Source organism: Heliangelus exortis, chromosome 11 (assembly GCF_036169615.1).
Source record: "Heliangelus exortis chromosome 11, bHelExo1.hap1, whole genome shotgun sequence".
In the NCBI taxonomy this organism is placed as follows: Eukaryota; Metazoa; Chordata; class Aves; order Apodiformes; family Trochilidae; genus Heliangelus; species Heliangelus exortis.
The window spans coordinates 21,890,601-21,909,472 of NC_092432.1; the positions used below are offsets into that span (position 1 = coordinate 21,890,601).

The following is an 18,872-nucleotide window of genomic DNA, read 5'->3' on the forward strand; positions in this document are numbered from 1 at the left end:
AATTATGTAGAAAAATGCAAGGAAAATAAAGGCAGAACTGAATAAAGCTTACAATTAGCAGAATATTCATATGCAGAAGAATCTATTTTGGTTGTAGACAATTACCATGTCACAAAGGTTTTAGAAGCCGCTTCATTAAAAACTGTACTAAAGTCCATTTATCTGTGCACTGAAGGCTAAAACTAAGCAGATACATGATAGAATTCAGGGAAGAAATGAACACAAGAACAACTGTGACTTTACTCATAGTTGATTTTTCTTTTAAGTCTTGACTCATAAAATACTTCAGTGTGGCCTAAGAAAAAAATGAGGCAATGCTAAGACCCACTCGTTCCTGACTTTTACAAAGGTGCCAAAACACGGAAAAGATGTGGGGATATATCTCTCCTCCTGAACCCTGAAGATGACCTGGGAGAAAATCATACTTTCCTTTACTGGCTTACAAGACTAAGGTGCCCTGATAAAATAATAGCTCTGAACCCAGGCAGAGTTGCAACCACACAGAGATTTGTGCAGCATTTTGCACCCTTCCTTCACTCCAGCACTCTCTGGAACCTCCACAGCTCCATAGGCTCCTCATGCTGGCATCTCCCTAGCAGACATCACAAGAGCCTGGGGAAGGGGTTGAACTATGAAGAACAATATTTGTTGTTTTAGTACATGCCATTCAGTTACATTCCACAGTTGTTATTGTTTTTCCACTGTTATTGCATGAAAAGGATGCTAAAGCCACAAGCTGAAGTGGTCAGTTACATGGGAAAACTCTTATCAATGAAAAAATGGCAAGGTAAAAAAAAAAGGGGAGGACAGAGCAGACCACACAATGAGTCTGCAAAGATATTCAGATATTCAGAAATACGAGGGAGACCATTTTGGATAATATTACAATATTACTCAGCTGAGTGCATCCCTCACTGACCAGTTAATATTGTTTAGACAGTTATGAGTATTTGAGGGAATTAGTTTCCCCAAAACAATCCTTCCTAGAAACTGCACACTTTATATAAAAATCAAAATCTTCTATATTTTAAGAGACAAGCATGGTACTCAAATGAGAATCCAATGGAGATTAGAGCTGGCATATCAGATATAAACTGAGATATTATCCCAAGCAAAATTGTATTTTGTATTAGATACTTTTGCCATGACTAGCCAATGAGTTATTTGATTCACTGAATGAATTTACTTTTACTTAGTTTTTTCTGGTTCTAGAGAACTTTCCTTGAAAATTTGAAATCCAAACACTTCTAAGAAAAGTAATCTCTCTGAGAAGATGAATTTAACTTCCAAGGCATCTGGGTTTTCTTGATGAAAAGCTATTCCACTTAAAAACCTTGACCAGTTCTGTACCTACAGAAGTATCACCTGAATAAGGTCAACAACATTAGATTCTGAAGATATGTACTGAGCCTGGCAAGGAAATGCTTGTAAATGTATGTATGAAACACACAGCCCAGTGTCTGGCTTTGTAACCACCAAAATGAAAGTAGAATTACAAAGCAAATCAAATTCAGCTAATTGCCAACATTCATCTCTTTATCATTACAACTTCTGTGCTATACATATGCTATATAGACTTGAGCAGAAAGCCAGGAAGACTGGAATTAGTTAGTTACAAACTGGCAAATGATTATAGACTTCAATTATTCTGATTTGGTTTTAATTTGGAAAAAAAGGGTGTCTCTGAGTCATTCTTCTGTTTCATTGTAGGAGGCCAGGCTTTCTTTTCTGTGGTAAAAGTACATATGGTGACTCAAAGATTATGTGCTTTCAGTATTGACCACTGAATTATGTTAAACACCTTAATAGCTTCAGAGACTCAAAAGAGCAGTATCAAAGACAGAAAAAATACTTACTTGATTTTGAACCACAGGAGGGGGCTATCTGACCATTTGGGCATGTGCACATGCTTGGTCTAGAGCAAAATCCATCCCCACAGGAATGTCTGCAGATTGCTATAAAGAAAACAAAAAATGCCTTTAAAATATGCTTCAGAAAACCCAAAAAGAAAAAAAAAAACCACCAGATAGAAAATATACATTCAGCACCATAACTAAAATATCAACAATCTTGTTAAATAGCAAAAAACAGATTCCAAAACAGTTCCTGCTGTTCATTTGCATCTCTATAGGGGACAGATAAAACCCAGACTTTCACAGTCTCTTTATGAAAAGGTCTGGGAACATGCCAAAGGCACACTAGGTGTAGGGAGATTTCCTTGGAAAAGTGAAGCTGTGGCCCATTTCACCAGACTGCTCTTGGAGGAAGGATGGCACTGAGGCAGCATTACAATGCTCCCCTTATTTCTGCACCAGACACACACAGTATAAATTTTTACACAGTGTAAAAATTCCCATCTGACAGTGCACTGTCCCAGTATCTCTGGAGAGGGTCTTGCCAGCCTCAGGCAAAGTGCCTTTAACAGTCAGTTCTGGTGCATTTTACCATTACACATGAATATGCATACAGAACTATGAGGTATGTAAGTATTTATTTATATCCCTACATATAAATTTCAGGGAAATGGTCCAAACAAGCAGAGCAAATGTACTTGCTGGCCTGATGCTGCTGACTCCTTCCATTTACTTAAATAGATTAAGATATTCCACAGCTACTTGCTCCTGAGAATCCACACATCCCTTGGAAACCTTTACCACAGATGTAAACAGAACATGTGGATGAGATTAATCCTTTGTTAAATACTGGTATCACATCACTGCATTGTAGCCCAAAAAACTTTGCATATTGGCTTAATATATTTAAAATGGTAAAGAAATTATGTGCAGCTGCTGTTGATACCATTTAGAAACATATTTCAGATCTGGTACACAATTAAAAATGCCATTACATAGAGGAACAAAGGTAAACCTCAGTCATAACACATAACTCAATTAACTTACGGACTATGCACTGGTTTCCACCAGGTAAAGTTTTCCATCCAGGGCAACAGTAAGCATTGTAACGTGATCCACACACATTTGGTCTGGAAAAAAAAAACCAATGAATTCTTATTTTTACTCAGAAATATGTTTTAAAAGTAGAGGCATAAAACCAGAAAAAGTAAATCACTGCAATATACATTTCAATAATTAGATCTAGAAGTGTTGTAAGCTTTTAGCAAAACTGTATGCCTTTGATTGTTGGGTTTTTTTAGGTAATATACACTTTTACAGATTGAGGATTACATTATAAACAGGCAAAAAATCAAGAACAACTGAACAACAGGAACCAAATAGGCAAAACTTGTATCATTCTGTCTCTGGAAAAGTAGCATAGAGAGGCTTTGAGCAAAACTCCTGCTTAAATACAAAATGAAAGGTCACACACCCATCATCATTAGTAAACACAGAGGAAATTCAGTACTCTTTAAATTATAATTTTTTAGCTTCATGCTGCCTTCTCCTCTTTAAAATACTATTAATGTCCCCTGTTTTGTCTGTGAGGAAAACTATCTATGTATGAGTGAAATATGCCAACCATGACATCAGCCAGACAAATGCTTCAGTAGCAAGATTTATTTACTACCAACAAAATCAAGAGTGTGGGCGCATGTAGAAATATAGGGTCCTGTGGTATTAATATGAAGGGCCCACTGCACTATTTAAAGGACAGATCCAGAGGAATTTTTCTTTTCAACCCATTCTTATAATTCATACTTACCCTTTCAAACAGCTATATCACTAGAGTTTACAATGAAGGCAGACAGGACATGACACTATTCCTATTGTGATTTCATTGGTAAAAATAGAAAGGTTGAAACAGTTCCATGATCCTCACAGGTAATAATTTAGTTTTTTTGTTTTTGTTTTTTTTTAAATCTAACTTGTCCTATTTAATGCATCTATCCATGCAAGTGAAGCTAGTAAGAATAACTTAAAAAATGGGAAACTGTGCCTCCTTTTGTTCTATGTTTAACAATCTTACAGAGGAAAATTTTGCAAACTCTGTTATTACTGTGAGCAGTTACTCAATAGATTAATGCAAGTGAAGCTGGCTTTATAGCTACTACTTACTAGAAACTGCTTTATTAAAATACTGTATACTGATTAGAGACAGATTTCAAGTGTTTATTGTTTTACAAAGTGTTTCCTATTATTATTTTGTCCTTGGTCTTTCAGAAAGTTCTTCATCCCCAGTACTGCAATGTCTAAGTAAACAACAGTTACCCCATACAGTGAGGCAACTTAAGACAAACAATCTCGACATATACAAACATTTATTCATGCCCATTTTCTAACTAGCAACACTTTCATACTGTTTTTACTTGAGGATCTGTATTATTAATGAAATATCAAGAATACTGATTACACCAACTTTGATGACACCTGATCTTTTCATTAAGTGCTTGGTCACTTAAGTCAAAGCAAGCACTGCCACGGCCTTTCACAGGTTCCCAGTTACAAAGTGGTATCTGCAGTGAACGTGAGCAGCACAACCGGACTTGTTGCAAGGCCCTTTTTCCCTTCCTGCGACTCCTATTACTGACTCAAAGTCTTATTCATATAATTCCAATATATTCAGTTTTAGAAATGTCAGCTACTTCCCTGCAGGGCTATAACCATGTAACTTTCCTAGAGTTCCCTGTTCATCAATGCCAAATGTTGCTCCGTGATTATCTGCCAAGTAAGACTGGCAAGCAGACAAGAGAGATTTCTTTTCACCTTCTCCAGTCAGAGGCAATAATGGAACTTACTGAGAGAGACAGAATGGGTTTGTTGCTACCTGTTAAAACATAGAGGCATAAAGCATCCATTTCTGATCCAGGTTGGTAACAGAACTTATAAATGTATCACCATAAAGCGATATTTAGTTACTCTGTCAAATTTCAGTCACAGCAAATACAGCCTTGGGACAGTTTGGTCAAATTAAGAATCAGGAGCTGATTTTTATGCCACAGAGAAACCCTGTTTTCAAGATCTTTAACCAAAATGATGCTCTGGAAAACCTAGATGTGCCAGCAACCACCAAGTCAGAGACCCTGAGAGCCAAGAGGCTCTTCATGGAGTAGGCTAAGTCATAGACCCAAAGATCCAACTTGTAAGCAGCGTGCTTAGCTTTCAAAAAAAAAAAAAAGAAAAAGTCTTCAAACTGTACTGTCATGGAGCAGTTTCAGCCTGACAAGTGCACTTTCCCATGGAACACTTTCATAAAAAAGCTGCTGTCTAGCTTATAAAAGAAACCTGTATTAATGTTTGAATGTTCTTTGAGGGTGTTCTTGTGCCTATTTGTAAAATGTCTTAAAAATAAGGTTATGAAGGTTAAGTTCATTAATATTTACAATGTGATCAGACACTGTATAGCAAAAAATCCCCATAAATACATACGTAAATAAAGTATTCAAGGGAATAACAATTTACCTCATGTAAAATCATGGAAACCATCAATCAAACTGTAAAGGCTCTATTGCGGTACTTATTTTAAACAGTTACCCACTGTTGTTTTTAATAGAGCATATTTTCCTGCTGATATTATAGGCTGTGAATACTAAAGAAGCATTTTATACTCTTATAAAGCTGTTTTTTCTGAAAAGAACTACAGAGTACAGTTATAAAACTGATTTGTAATGTAAAGTAAGCAAAAATTGCATCTACACAATGCAAGACACCTGTGGTGTCCACAACACCTTCCTTTCACCTCAAAGCACAAAAGAGGGAGAAAGCATGTCAGAAAAAAAGTTGTTCCCACTCCAATTTAAAAAAAGACAAGTCTAACTTTATTTTAGAGTCACTTATGAACTTGTCAGGTACGGTGCTGAGACACAGTATGACTGATGTTCAGAGTTTGATCAGTTGTGTCCAAATTAAACAAGAAATTATATCTTCAGTTAATGATATTCAGTTAATGACATAAAGCAAAAAATACAGGAGCAAAATGAGTTCAATAATTACCAAAAGACATTAGTCATCAAGTAGAAAAGTCTTAGGACAGCAAAAAGAAAAATGTTTATTTGAACATTCTGATAACTAACACTTGAGAGTGCTAGGTCTGTCTGACTGCATCTGCCTGCACTGAACTAGACAATATTCTTCAGGAACTCCCATGCCCATTTCAGAGCAGGCTTTGTCTGTTCTTCCCACCTGCACAGGGATGGAGCTTGGGCAGAACTGCAGCATCAGCTGCTTCAGATGGACACGCGTGGTCCTGCCCCAGGTCAGTGCTGTGCTACCCCCTGGCTGTGGCTGCAGTAAAGCCTCTGCCTGTCACACATCCTCAAATAAATGTTCTCCTTTCTCCACAGGACACCACTATGTTGTCTCAAGGAGAGGACCAGCTGAGTTCAACCCTCCCTGGCTACTCCTGCTCCCAATGCCCCATCTGAGCAAGGACAAATGGCTGCCTGGCTCTCCTGAATCGCAGAAAATAGCCCAGCAGCTGGGGAAGGACTTGGGGAGCAGGCACACAAATGCAAAACGATGGGAAGCAAATCACACTGAGCTTGGTTGTGCCACTTTATCAGTTGTAACCACACAGTGAGGGCACATGACAACCAGAGAAGTGAGCGAGGGGTTCAAAAGCAGTGGGGAATATCCCCCAGCTCAGGAATGGAAGGGGCACCTCTGTGGCTGCCCCGTCCAGGGCCCTGGCAGAGACACAGCCGGAGCCCTGTGCTGCAGCCCGCCCAGGGGATGTATTAATTCTCTACATTCCTGCTCTGCCCTGCCTGTGACCCCTCGAGGAAATTACAGCCCTCTCCCGAAGAAAGCGTTGCCCATCTGCAGCTCCCACAGGAGGAAGAGTTTCTGGCATTACTGTGAGCAAGGCTTCAGGCGGAAATTTTGTCAGCAGCACTGCCATGCACCGGCCAACGCTGGCGTAACCCTGGGCTGAATCAAACCCAAAGCGTGGGTCTTGAATAAATTAGACTCGAAGACCAGACAGAGTGGGCAGAGAGCTGATGAGAAAGTGAAACAGGCAGCTGATCACCAGTTACAGCTGAGCTGAGATGCAGAGATACCAGGGAGGGTTTCTAATCGCTCCCTCAACTCACTTTTACTCTCCCTAGGAAAACTCACAGGGATTCTTCCTTGCAGGAAGACGTTTAATGAAGGACTATTTGGCTGCAGCAATAGCTAGCATATGTTAAACATAACGTAGGGACTCAGTTCTCTGGCAGAAGATATCCAATTTAAAGCAACAGCATCAGCCAACAGTTAGTTTTAGAGAAGCATTAGCCTATTTTTCTTCTTATGTGGGTAATGCTGGTACCTGCTAAAACTATACCCAGAATTATCTGCTGATCATTTCCATATAGAACTGGAGTGGTGCTTCCATGCTTACACTGGGAGTTACAAAGAGTGATAAACTTCACGTGAAAAATTGTAGGCTGGTCTTTAAAATGCGGTTGTCTGAGTCTGAATACAGCCTACATACTGAGAAATAGTAGCTAGGACTCCAGAATGTGAAGATTAATAGCTTTTACTAGACATTTTTCAGAAAAATATAATCAAATCTATACCTTTTGCTGTAAACCAGCTTTATGTACTTTCCTAAACTCCTCAGCCTCTCAGTAAATGCATGGAGTAGGCCAGCTCTGCTGACTTCACTGGAACTTTTCTCCTCTGTCCCACTGAATCAAGAATTTCTGCAGTTAGAAACACACCAAACCTGAGTGGACACAGTCACAAGCAACTCAGTTTAAGTTTGTCCTGCTCTGAGCAAGAGTTGGACCACATGGTCTTCTAAACTCCCTCACCACTGAAATGGCAGAAGCCAGGTACTTGCTGCACGAAGTAGAGGTCGATACAAAAAGCACCTCCTTTTGCTGCTTTAGTGCCTATCTCCTCTTCCAAGGAGAATGAAGGGAAAATCTGGTTCCCAATGGGATGCAGCCACTAACAGCTACAGCATGGGACAAGCAGCCTTCCCAAGCCACCTGCCACCCTGACACATGCCACTGCATATGAGACACAACCAAACAGCCTGGTTGTTCTTCAGCCTCAGGGTTGTGGTTCCAGTGAGCACATCCACAAACTTAGAAACAACTATTTGGATGAGATTAGAGAAAAAAAACCACAGGCAGATACAGGTCTGCATTTAACATGCATAATCCTCATTTCCAGGTACCCCATATACTTTAAACAGGGATTTCTTCTCTGTTGTTCTGCTAATCATTAGAGAACGGGATGTTTTTAGTCACTATGCCTTTTCATCAGTGAAGATGATTAAAAGGACCCTTGAAGCAATTTATTTCAGTTATATAAAAGGAAAATCTATGAAACCATGCTAGCCTCTGACAGCAAATACAAAATTTATCTTCTCTTATTCTATAAAGGGGAAGCATGCATTTTTAAGCAAAATATGTTTTATACATACAAAGGATTGCACCTGATGTACTCATTTTTACAATGCAAAAAGTGAGCCTGGATGTTTGTGCCATGCAGAGAGCCTAATATGATAACTATTTCTCACTCTGACAGTAAGGATACCGCTGTCCCAGAATCCTGGCTCAGTTCAACTAACAAAATAACATGCTGAGCAGCTCTACTGGTGTCTTTGGCTCCAGCCTATGTGCAAGTCAAGAGTTCAAAATGACATGCAGGTCTCCTGCAGCAACACTGAACACTTCCCTAACCTTAACTTCCATCACACTGTGACAGCTAAATACAGCAATCCAACAACAGTATTTGACATTAAGTGAATTGTTCCGCATTTGCTCTGAAAATCTGACCACGTCTTTTGCAGGGACAGGCTCATCTAACCTGACAGCCAGGCATTGTTCTCATTCAGAGCCAGGAACAGACGCCTTTCTGGCACATATTCCCTCATTGTTCCACTTGAGAATGTCAGTGGGTCCAGTTCAAGACCCAGTCTACATGGTTATACAAGACATGTGAAATCTAAGTATGGCACCAGAAACCCTATTTGCTGGTAAACAGGCAGGATGCAGCAGGTACTTTCTCTATTCTCTGTATTGAGGGAACAAAAAATCATACCCTTTCTACCCTGGCACCACTAAATAGCATCTCATGGGAAACACATAAAACTGTGGGGTAGGGCAGAGCTCAGTTCTCCAGGTGTCATTTTCAACAGGGAAACAGGGGAGACCAGGTTACACCTCCTGCACTCACCAGGCACCTGCTAGTGGCTATAAGTGGAGGCAGACTTCTAACATTCTCCCAAGAGAAAGCATATAGGCAAGCTCAGCATCTCCACCAGCCCCTGCCAGGCACTGTGGGGGAGCAGCAGCACAAGGACTGGCATGGGGCACACTGCTCAGCCAAGCCCTAAGGCTTGCCAGCTTTTGCCAAGGCTTTCCCACAGGCTGAAGGATCCTTGTAGCAAACCCAAGTGTCTAGGGAGTCCCATAAACCTGACACTTCTCAGTGAAAACCCTTAGGTGTTAAGCAATGCCATGAACTTGTGTTTTTTGAAGTGCTCTCCCTTAGGCTACTGGAAGATTTATTTTCTGTAACAGAGCAGCATTTCTCCTCCCTTCACAACACACTGGATCCTACCCTCTGCCTCTCTGCTTGCTGGGATGGTGATACTGTGGCCTGTTCAAAAGGCCAGTTACCTGCATGGCTGCTATAAGGCAAGAGAAAAGCTCTACTGACATGGATCCACTGGGTTACTTCACCTTGTCCCCTAGCAGCCACTGTAATTTACTCTATACAAAGGCAGGAGAAAAAGATTAAATATCAGAGGGAAAAAAAGAAGAAAAAAAGAGACAGGAGAAAAATGCTCTTGAAAGGAAAAAATTTTAGTTTGAAACCTCATCTGAACACCACTGTATATTCTAATGTCCTCCAGCAAAACATGAGAGAAGGGGGATGAAAATGATTAAGACTGTAGACAAAAGGACTGCAGATTTCATTTGGTTTTTCTGAGGCTTTAATGGTCATGAATCATTTCATAAAATGAGAAGTAGAAAGGAAAACAACATATTCTCCAGCAAGTCAACATTCAAAATATTCTTCCAGATAAAAGACAGAATTCCTTCATACTTCAGTGAAGATCTATAAGCAAAACCAGCAGGCCCAGGTTTTAATCTAACATGATATATTTTACCTTCCAATGTACCTTCCCAAGAAGAGCCAACTTTACTGAAATGTCACAAGGGAAGAAAATTATTCTTCTCATGCCTCTATCTGCACATCAACTTTAGCACGAGTGAGGCTATTCAGTAGGTCTGAAATCCTTAAAAAAAAAAAACAAGCCACACCACTACAAAAAACTTCAAGTGTGAAAGTCAGAATGGATGAGAAAACAAGCGAAGGAGACATCCACACCATCTAAAAACTAAGACTGGAGAGCTACAAACATATTTTCCAGCACAGTGTGATGGTTAATCAGAAACACTTCAGGCCACAATTGTTCCATTCTACAAAAATATTTACTGAGTCTGGGGAGTAAGACCAAAGTGACACACATGCATCTTTACCCTCTTCAGGGTTCATCAGGGAAAAAAAACGAGGAACAAGATGGAAAGTAATCTTACTGCAAAGTAAAAAGCTAATTATTAATTCCTTAGTATTTCCATACATACACGTTTGAAGACCACTAGGCTTCTAAAATCTTGTTTAAGTAGAGATGGCCTCATACCAGGAAATGTCTGCTACACTTCTATCAAGGGGAGGTTTTCCTGGTGATCCATGGGGCTAAACAGTTTGGGTCTTGCATTTTGCATAGTACTGTTCTAAAAAAAATCACAGGCTGCTGAGTCCATGAATGTATTGAAAGTGACTCCTGTCAAAATTTGTACTGAAGTTGACAGATAAAACATTCAAGTTTACAGGTTGGAAGATGAATGACAATGAAAAAGACTCCTAATCGAGCAGCACTGCTGAACAGCACACCACAGGAAATAAAAATAACCATACAGGAAAACAGAAGCTGCAATTTTATTCAATAAGGATCACTGTAAATGAAGCAGACAGATGGACTGTCCCTGCCAAACCCTAACCCAGTGATCTTCTCATTGCTCCCAAATAAACTGAGAGCAGCCCTGTGCTTGCTTCAAGTCTGCATCCTCAGGACCAGTACAGCTCCAAAGGCTCTGGCACAGCAGGGTGACATTGCACGTAGAGTAGCTCATGCAGTTAAGAAAGCAAACATCCCCACATCAGACTGAATCAGGTGAACAACTTGTGGAACCACTACTGAACACAAAATGTATCCTGTGCTGGCTAACAACAGGGGAGAAGTCCACTTCCCTGAACATAAAGTGGACTCTTGCTCAAGGGACCTGCAGCTGTGGTTAACATCCCAGCCATACGCTGGAGTATCCTTCTGTCTCTTTCAAACAATTTTGTCTAGAAACCTGCACTGCAACCTGCAAGCTACTGCCACCAGATGCACTTTCTGAAGCTGCTGTTCTTTCCCCCAACCCTTCATGCCTCCAGTTCCTAAAGACTGAACACCACCTGTTTCCCTCAACAGAAGTTCAACTAAACACCACCAAACTAAGATCGGAAAGTCTCCATAAAAACAGGACCACACAAATTATTAGAAAATTCCATCACACACCCACAGAGCTGTAGCATAAATCTGTTTCTGACCTGCCAAGTAATTAAGTCATAGCTACAATGAGCCTTACACAGACCCCTCAGGATGGGTAACACCCAGGTACCTTCCTACAATGGGACACAAAGAGACAAACCCCATGTGAAATTCTCCACTCTCTGTATACAAGGTACAAACCCACCACGGGCCAGCTGTGAGGTGTCCTGTGGCATCTGGGTCACCACATTGGGCCAACATGATATAGCTAAGAGTTATGCAGGCCTAAGTAAACAAATAAGGAGAAGAAAGGAAAATAACTGTATCCAATTTTGCCCTCCTAATCTTCAATATATCACCTTGGCAAAGTGACGCTGAGTGGTGGAAGGGAGCCTGTGACAATACTCATCAAGTGTTCTAACCACAGGATGGTTTTTCACCAGCATGCTCCTGGTTATTCAGACCCTAATTCTGCACCAGGACCAGAAGCCTATCCCCCTAAATCAGAAGCAAGAACTGGCTGGCCAGGTGAAAGCCAGGTGAGTCCTCCAGCACACCAGGTATTACAGTGCCTCGCATGTATTTTTAATTAAGATATTTATTGCCCAGTATTAAGGCTGTCTCCTGCTCAGAGTGACACTGACAAGGTGTGGCACCAGCAGCTGGCCAGAGGTGTGTAGGCCAAAAGTGGTAGGAAAAATGTTTGAGGTATTTCAATATAAACCAATATTTACTAGTATATAAAGTCTGCTTTTCTTCAGGAGGCTGTTAGTGGTAAATATTGGTTTAAAATGAAAACCCCAAGCCTTAATTATATAGCTTAATACTGAAATTATGTTATAGATTTATAAGATCTGTTTTATTTCAGGAGCAGTAATGTGTTAAAAGGGTCAAATCCAACCGAGTTTACTCAAGTAAGCATATAAGTTAACTTGTAGACTTCATTTGAGGTGACTAAAACAAATTAGTCCAAAAACCCTCCATCTCCTGTTGAAAAGCTTTAAGTAAAGCTTTACAAAACATTTTGGAGCCAAGTATTCTGTTCTGCAATATTCACTATCACTTCAATATCACTTCAACTTAATAAAACCAAAGAAATTAAATCATTCTTGCCCAAATGTATTAAATTAATGTCTTAATTAGAATCATTTCACAATTCAGCTATCTTGAGCAAATTTTAGTTCTTTAAAATTTCTACTGAGCTATTTGTTAGACAAATAATTGCTTTCTTTGGCCATTATACTGAGACTAATAAATATGATAAAAATTAAGGTATTATTAAGAACAAACTAATCCCCATTAGAGTTTTTTGTCTAGCATCACCAGAAAATGAAAAATCCTAATTAATTCTAAGATCCTTAAGCACAATACATCTTGTATTCAGTCAAGTAACAATCAAATTACCAGGTAAATTCTTTTTTACCTTAGATTCAAACAACTGAAATACATATAATTTGTTGGTTTCAAATACATATTGTTCAGAAAGAACTTCCCATTCCTGGCCAATTTTGTAGGTTGTATTCATTCCTTCAGAAGTTGATGCTGCATCCTTAAGTGCTGAAGAGATAAAGGCTTGATGTCTTATAATACATTTACATTTGTTACAGTTTGAGGGATCCAGAGAATAAGAGTGTTTCAGCAACAACTTATTATTTTAGCTTGCTGAATCACAATGAATTCCATCAACATGTCGATTAATGGTAGATCTAATTGTATTTTTAAATAATTACTGCCTTTATTCTGGTTGTTTTCTGGTCACTTTCAGATCACTTAGAGGCACCAGCATATAAACACATATTGCCCTATATCAAACATAGATGGAATTACAAGGACCCCATTGTTAATACCTTTGTAGCTGGACCAACTCAAACTACGTGAGCAACAACCTTAAGGGTTTAAAATTAGTATATAAGAGGCACTTCCAAATGATTTATAATTATCAAATATAAAATATACTTCTAGAGACATTTTATGTGTTCAGACATCTCAGTGGCATAAGCGAAGAGGTGAAGGTCACAGGACAAAAGCAAACATATCCTGCCATGAACAGCTTGCAGTAATAAAATGTGAAGTGGGGAATATCATGAGAATTTAAACAAATCTTAGGCTTCTTCATTTTAACTGACAAGGTAAGTATTCACAGAGACCAACCTTGATACTTTTAAGTGCTAAAAGACTTTAAATAGTCATTATAATAACACACAAAGTCTAAATGTAAAGGGTTTTCTCTAAAAATGTATACCTATGGTCATACAATCAGAGCAATAGCTCATTGGGAAAAAAAAAAAAAAAAAAAAAAAAAAGGCTTAGTCAACTACAATAACATGAAAATAAAGTTTTCCAGCATCTGTTACAACTTGTATTACAACTCTCAGATTCCCAAATGTATTTGTACTGATGAACAAATTAAAAAAATAGTAAATCTTCTTGTAAAGTCATATTTTTAGTCCTTCAATAACCATGAATTCTCCTTGTCTAATATATATACAGTTCCTGTACAATGAAATATGTTTTCCATCTGGCTTTCCGAAGAATTAGTTCCAACCTTGTCTGTTAAAATGACAATTCTTTTTATTCATATTGTACAGTACAGTACCACACCTAAGGAAGTGATTACAACTTCTAAACTGGGAATATCCAGCAGGATTCACCATACAATGACAAGGATGACTGTGCATTAACATCTTCATCAAGAAACTCCACACTCAGCCTCAAAGGAGAGTTACAGAAAAGGTATAACAAGCCACCAAAAAAACCTAATAATTTGGGTTGTTTTTATCTTGGAGGATCTGGCAAATTATTACGTTTTTGTTAAGCACTTGCTTCCCCAGGACACTCATACATAACTCACATGTGATACACAATAAAAGGAAGAATCATTGTAAAGTACATAAGAAACTGAAGGCTTCAATTAAACACACAACTCAACTCACAAGATTAAATATTTAACCCTAACCTACTTTAGATGGGTTAATATATTTAGGATAGGATATTTTAGGACATCAATATATCCTAAACTAATTAACACTTGAAATATTTCTCGATGCACTATTAGTACTGTCTAAACAGCACAGTTTTAGAGCAAGTTACATTCACCAAAGAAATTTTATACTCAGATAACATGGCTCAAAACTCCTACCAAATCATGGCATACTTTGTCCCACTGATCAGAAAATGGTATTTGTCAGTTTGATATTAAGAGTCCTATAATGAGAAAGTTTATTAAAGCATCCTGAAGAATACAGGTTCTTTCTGATAAATATTTTTTCTTATAATATTTTATTGCTTGCAATTAGTCCTACAAACTTTACTACAAGTCTTCACCTAGTACTACAAGTACTACAACTGCTCACCTCTTAGAACAGCTTTTGCCACAGGAAGGATCTGTTTTGTCCAAGAATTACTCTTGTGAGAAGATCTAAGGAAACTGGAAATGAAATAAGAGTCTGACCCTACAAAATCAGATCTCTGAAAAAAACAATACTGATAGCTTGCATCCATTCTTTGCAGCATGGAGACCTAAAAACATAGACTTTTGCCAACGAGACAAGTGTTTAAAAAAAAAAAGCCAAGATGGCAAATCTGAATATAAATAAAAAGTACTACACAAGTATGAGGAAGTCAGCAAGACATTAAAGCATATTTGTCAAGACCTCTAAAAGTAAAGGTGCAATAGCTCCTTTTTGAGGGAACCAGGAATAGAAAGAAAATACCTTGGAGCCCTTACTGAAGTATTGCTATCTCCACATAATTTTTGCTACATTTACCCTCTGCCTGATGAGTGAAGAATCTGGGTATGGGCTGAAAAGGTGCATACAAACACCTGAAAAACAAGACCTCTTTTTTTCTTCCAATATTGCAAGCTTTTTACCTTTACAGTGAACCAAATTCTCAACTGCATGCACATGCAATGCCTTTCAGCTGCCTTAAGCATGATTTTTTGCACTGGAGAAGTATTCCCTTGAAAGTGGGGGAAAAAACACTCTGCACGTACCACAATGTTTCATATTGATTTTAAACTCCTGTATGCTTAGGCTTACTCATACTAATACTGGATAGTTGTTACAGCAAAAAACTGTCCCTGTTCCTTCCCCCTGCTGTCCCCGGGTCACAAGGAATATCAGATAAGCAAAGACAGTCTACTTGAGCGCAAGAGAAGATGCACATGGCAAAAGGTTTAAGGTGGAGATGCGAAAGGACAGCAAATGGAAAGGGAACGCCGCGGGGTCCGGGCCTCATCGCTATTCTGCTTTATGCAAAGCAGCAGTACGGGACGCGGGAGGAATGCACAAGCCCGCAATGTGCCTTTATATTTGCCCTTCCTAGAAGCCAAAGTAGCAACCTCCGAGCTGCAGCGGCTCAGCCTCTGGAAGCATCACCCACCCGAAACAGATTTAAGGCAAGGGACCCGGCACCCTACGCTGCGGGCAGCCGGGAGGGGGGGCCGGGAAGACAGCGGGGCTCCGCGCCCCGTGCTACCCCGGGATGCTGGGACGGAGTCTGGCGCCCCCCAGCCCAACCTGCCCCTGACCAGAGGCGGAGGTGGGGGGGGCGTTAGGGGATCCTCCACCCCCACAAGTTCCCACCGCAAAGGGGAACGGATGCGGATGGATGCACACACACACGTAGCAGACAGAGCTACACCCGCTCCCCGCACCGCGGCACCCCGGGACCGGCCGGCCCCGCACCTACCCTTTGAGCGCGTCGTGTCCCCCGCCGCCGTGCCCCCGCCTCTTGGCCCGGCTGGCCCGGCTCTCCTTGGCGCTCACTCCCTCGGCGTGCCCGGCGGCGGCGGTGCCCGACTGGGACGCCCAGAGCACGGCAACTCCCAGGGCGATCCCCAGCAGCCGCCCCCGCCACATCGCGTCCCTCGAGCCCCCGGGCTGCGAGCGGCCGCCGCCTCCTCTCCGCCGCTGAACTCTGCCGGTCCCCACCGCCCTGTCTCCGACCAGAGTCTCCAAGGCGAGCTGCGATGGGAGGAAATAGGAGGAAGGGGAGTTAGGGACGGAGAAAAAGCGGGCGCGGCCGCCCCCCGCCGCCTGCCCCCGCGCCCCGGCGCCGTCGGCCCCCGGCCAGCCCGGCGCTAGCCCGCCCGCGGGAGACGGCGGCCGCGGGGGATGGCGAGGGGCTGCCCGGACTCTACCTTTCCCCCAACAGCATCCGCGGGGGCTCCCGCACCCGCCGCGGCCAGCCCGCAGCCACCGCCGCCACCGCTCCCGGAGCCGCTCCGGGACTGGAAGAGTCTCCCGGGCACGAACCCTCCCCGGTTCCCCGAGCCGGGTACCGCGGCGAACCGCGACGGCAGAAGCGCGGTTCCCGGCCGGGGCAGCGAGCCCCGCGCCCAGCCCGCCCGCCCCGGCAGAAGCCCCATGCGAGGGGCGCGCACCCGCTGGAGCCGCCGCCGGCTGCCGTTCCTGCTGCTGTTCCAGCTGCGGCCGCTGCACCCACCGCTGCTCCAGCTGCGGCTCCAGCTGCCCCCTCCTCCTCCTCCTCCTTATCCTTTTTCCCCTCCTCTCTCCACCCCCCCCTCCTCTTCAAGTATCGCCCGCGCAGCACCGTCTCGCGAGAGAGATGGGAATAAAGATGTCCCCCCACTCTCGAACCGCTACCCCGGGGATTCCGGGGGCCCCCCGCCCTCACCCGGGCGAGCACCGCGGCGGGAGGCCCCGGGCGAGCCCCCGGCGGGGCACCTGCGGCCAGAGAGCGGGGCGATGCTCGGCCCCGGGCGGCTCGGCGGGAGGCGGGGGGTGCGGGCCGGACCGCGGTGATCCGCGGGCAGGCAGCGCTGCAGCCCTGGGTCACCCCCCGAGTCCCCGGTTTAGGCGGAGGCAGAAGCACGAGTGGCTGGGTTGGAGTTACTGCCGAGCAGCGGAGCGAGTGTGTAGCACAGGATGGGGGGAACTGCAGGAAATGGGCGCCTATGCCTCCATTTAAAAAGTTCGTGTGTCCTAGAGGTGCAGCGTTTGTCATCGATGGGGTAGCTTAAAAAAAGCAACAGCCACATAATAGCACGTTTTCCCTGAGCCTGCTGCACAATGAATAATGCACTTTCTAGCAGCTAGCATGGCACAGAGATGCACCCAGCTCTGCTGCACATACTCCTAAATCTCTATAGCCAGCTCCAGAGCAAACGTATCTCCCATCTCTATCACAAAAAGGAAAAAAAGCCCTGCAGTTTTTACTTATGCTTGTGTGGTTTTGTTCATGACCTTCTCTGCTAAGGCTGATGCAGAAATCTTGAAGCAGAGTAAACCACTACAACCCTTTGAAAGGTAGAAAGTTTTAATACTGAAATACGGGATGACAGCCAATAGTCAGAGTTCAAGAACAGATTATAGACTCCAGTCCAATAGCTCCAGATCAGGAGTATCCCACTTCCACATACACTGAAAATACAAAGAAAAAAAAAAGCAAATGTACTAGACCTAAACCAAATTATATTTATGCATGCTGCTGCTCCTCACATATGTTTTGGCAGCAATGCTGGCTTCTTAATTGGGCAGGCATCTTAAATTTTAGTTAGTTTCAGGCAGGTAGTGATGGTGAATGGTTCTGTATTACAAATCTTGCAAAAGCTCAGCTGCACCATTTTATAAAGCAAGCAGCTGAACGCGTACCCACAGCAGCTGCCAAACCACCCTGCCCAAAGATGAATGCATAGTATGTCATGTACCACAAATACAGCATTAGGGAAAAAGCAAGTACCATGTAAGATTTCCTAGTACCAATCTCTGTCTGCAGGTGCTTTGTAATGGTGACAAAAAATACCATAGATGCTATTTGAAATACACAGCTTGGTTTGATTAATAATAGTTTTTTACTGTGTATATAAATATGCATTATCCTTCAAAATGTACATCTAAGTATTTAAACCAGCACTGGAAATGCTGTATTTGTGTACACTCACCACAATATCAGCATTCTAAATTTTTTGGCTGATTTTTATCATCAAGGAAAGTAGTGGATTCCACAAATTTTTTTTTTTTTTTTTTTGACTTTTCCAGCTTCACTGTTTAACAATTTAATGAGAAATTTTTTAGACAGACACAGGTAAAATGTAGATATGCAGGGAAATACTACAAGATATTGGAACAAGAACAGGATCCAGAGTATGGCTCTTCAGCATGTCTGAACAAGGCCCCTAAGACAGTAACAAACCAAACTTTCTACCACTATTTTGTGACTTGCACAAAGTGAATCAAGGGGCTTGACCTTAATTCTGCATGCAGAGTATTACTGATGGATAAATAGAAATTTGACTTTTTTTTTCTTATTTGTCTGCCACATAAGCAAAGATAAGACTTTTTTTTTTCATGCCTATGCTTGAAGAGACAACACAGCATTTTGTTAAGGGATTCTGTATTTCTCTTGCAATGGCAAATTATCACTTGCGAGGAAAAAAAAAAAACAAAAAAAAAACCAACAGACCAGGA

The 18,872-nt window shown here is 41.8% G+C and overlaps 1 protein-coding gene across 3 annotated transcripts in view; it reads right to left on the bottom strand.

Moving 5' to 3' along the window:
• Positions 1 to 16,918, bottom strand: part of FBN1 (fibrillin 1) — a 141,507-nt gene extending 124,589 nt beyond the window's left edge. The window contains exons 1-4 of one of the 3 annotated variants that reach the window (XM_071755237.1): positions 16,826 to 16,918; positions 16,132 to 16,406; positions 2,901 to 2,983; positions 1,857 to 1,955 (exon numbers count right to left, since the gene is read on the bottom strand). In XM_071755237.1, coding sequence (XP_071611338.1) covers positions 1,857 to 1,955; positions 2,901 to 2,983; positions 16,132 to 16,301 — 352 coding nt within the window. In that variant the 5' untranslated portion in view covers positions 16,302 to 16,406; positions 16,826 to 16,918. Of the gene's footprint in view, positions 1 to 1,856; positions 1,956 to 2,900; positions 2,984 to 16,131; positions 16,407 to 16,582; positions 16,745 to 16,825 lie in introns of those variants that run through there. The other 2 variants (XM_071755236.1, XM_071755238.1) reach the window with 2 other exon arrangements.
• Positions 16,919 to 18,872: the final 1,954 nt, after the last annotated feature.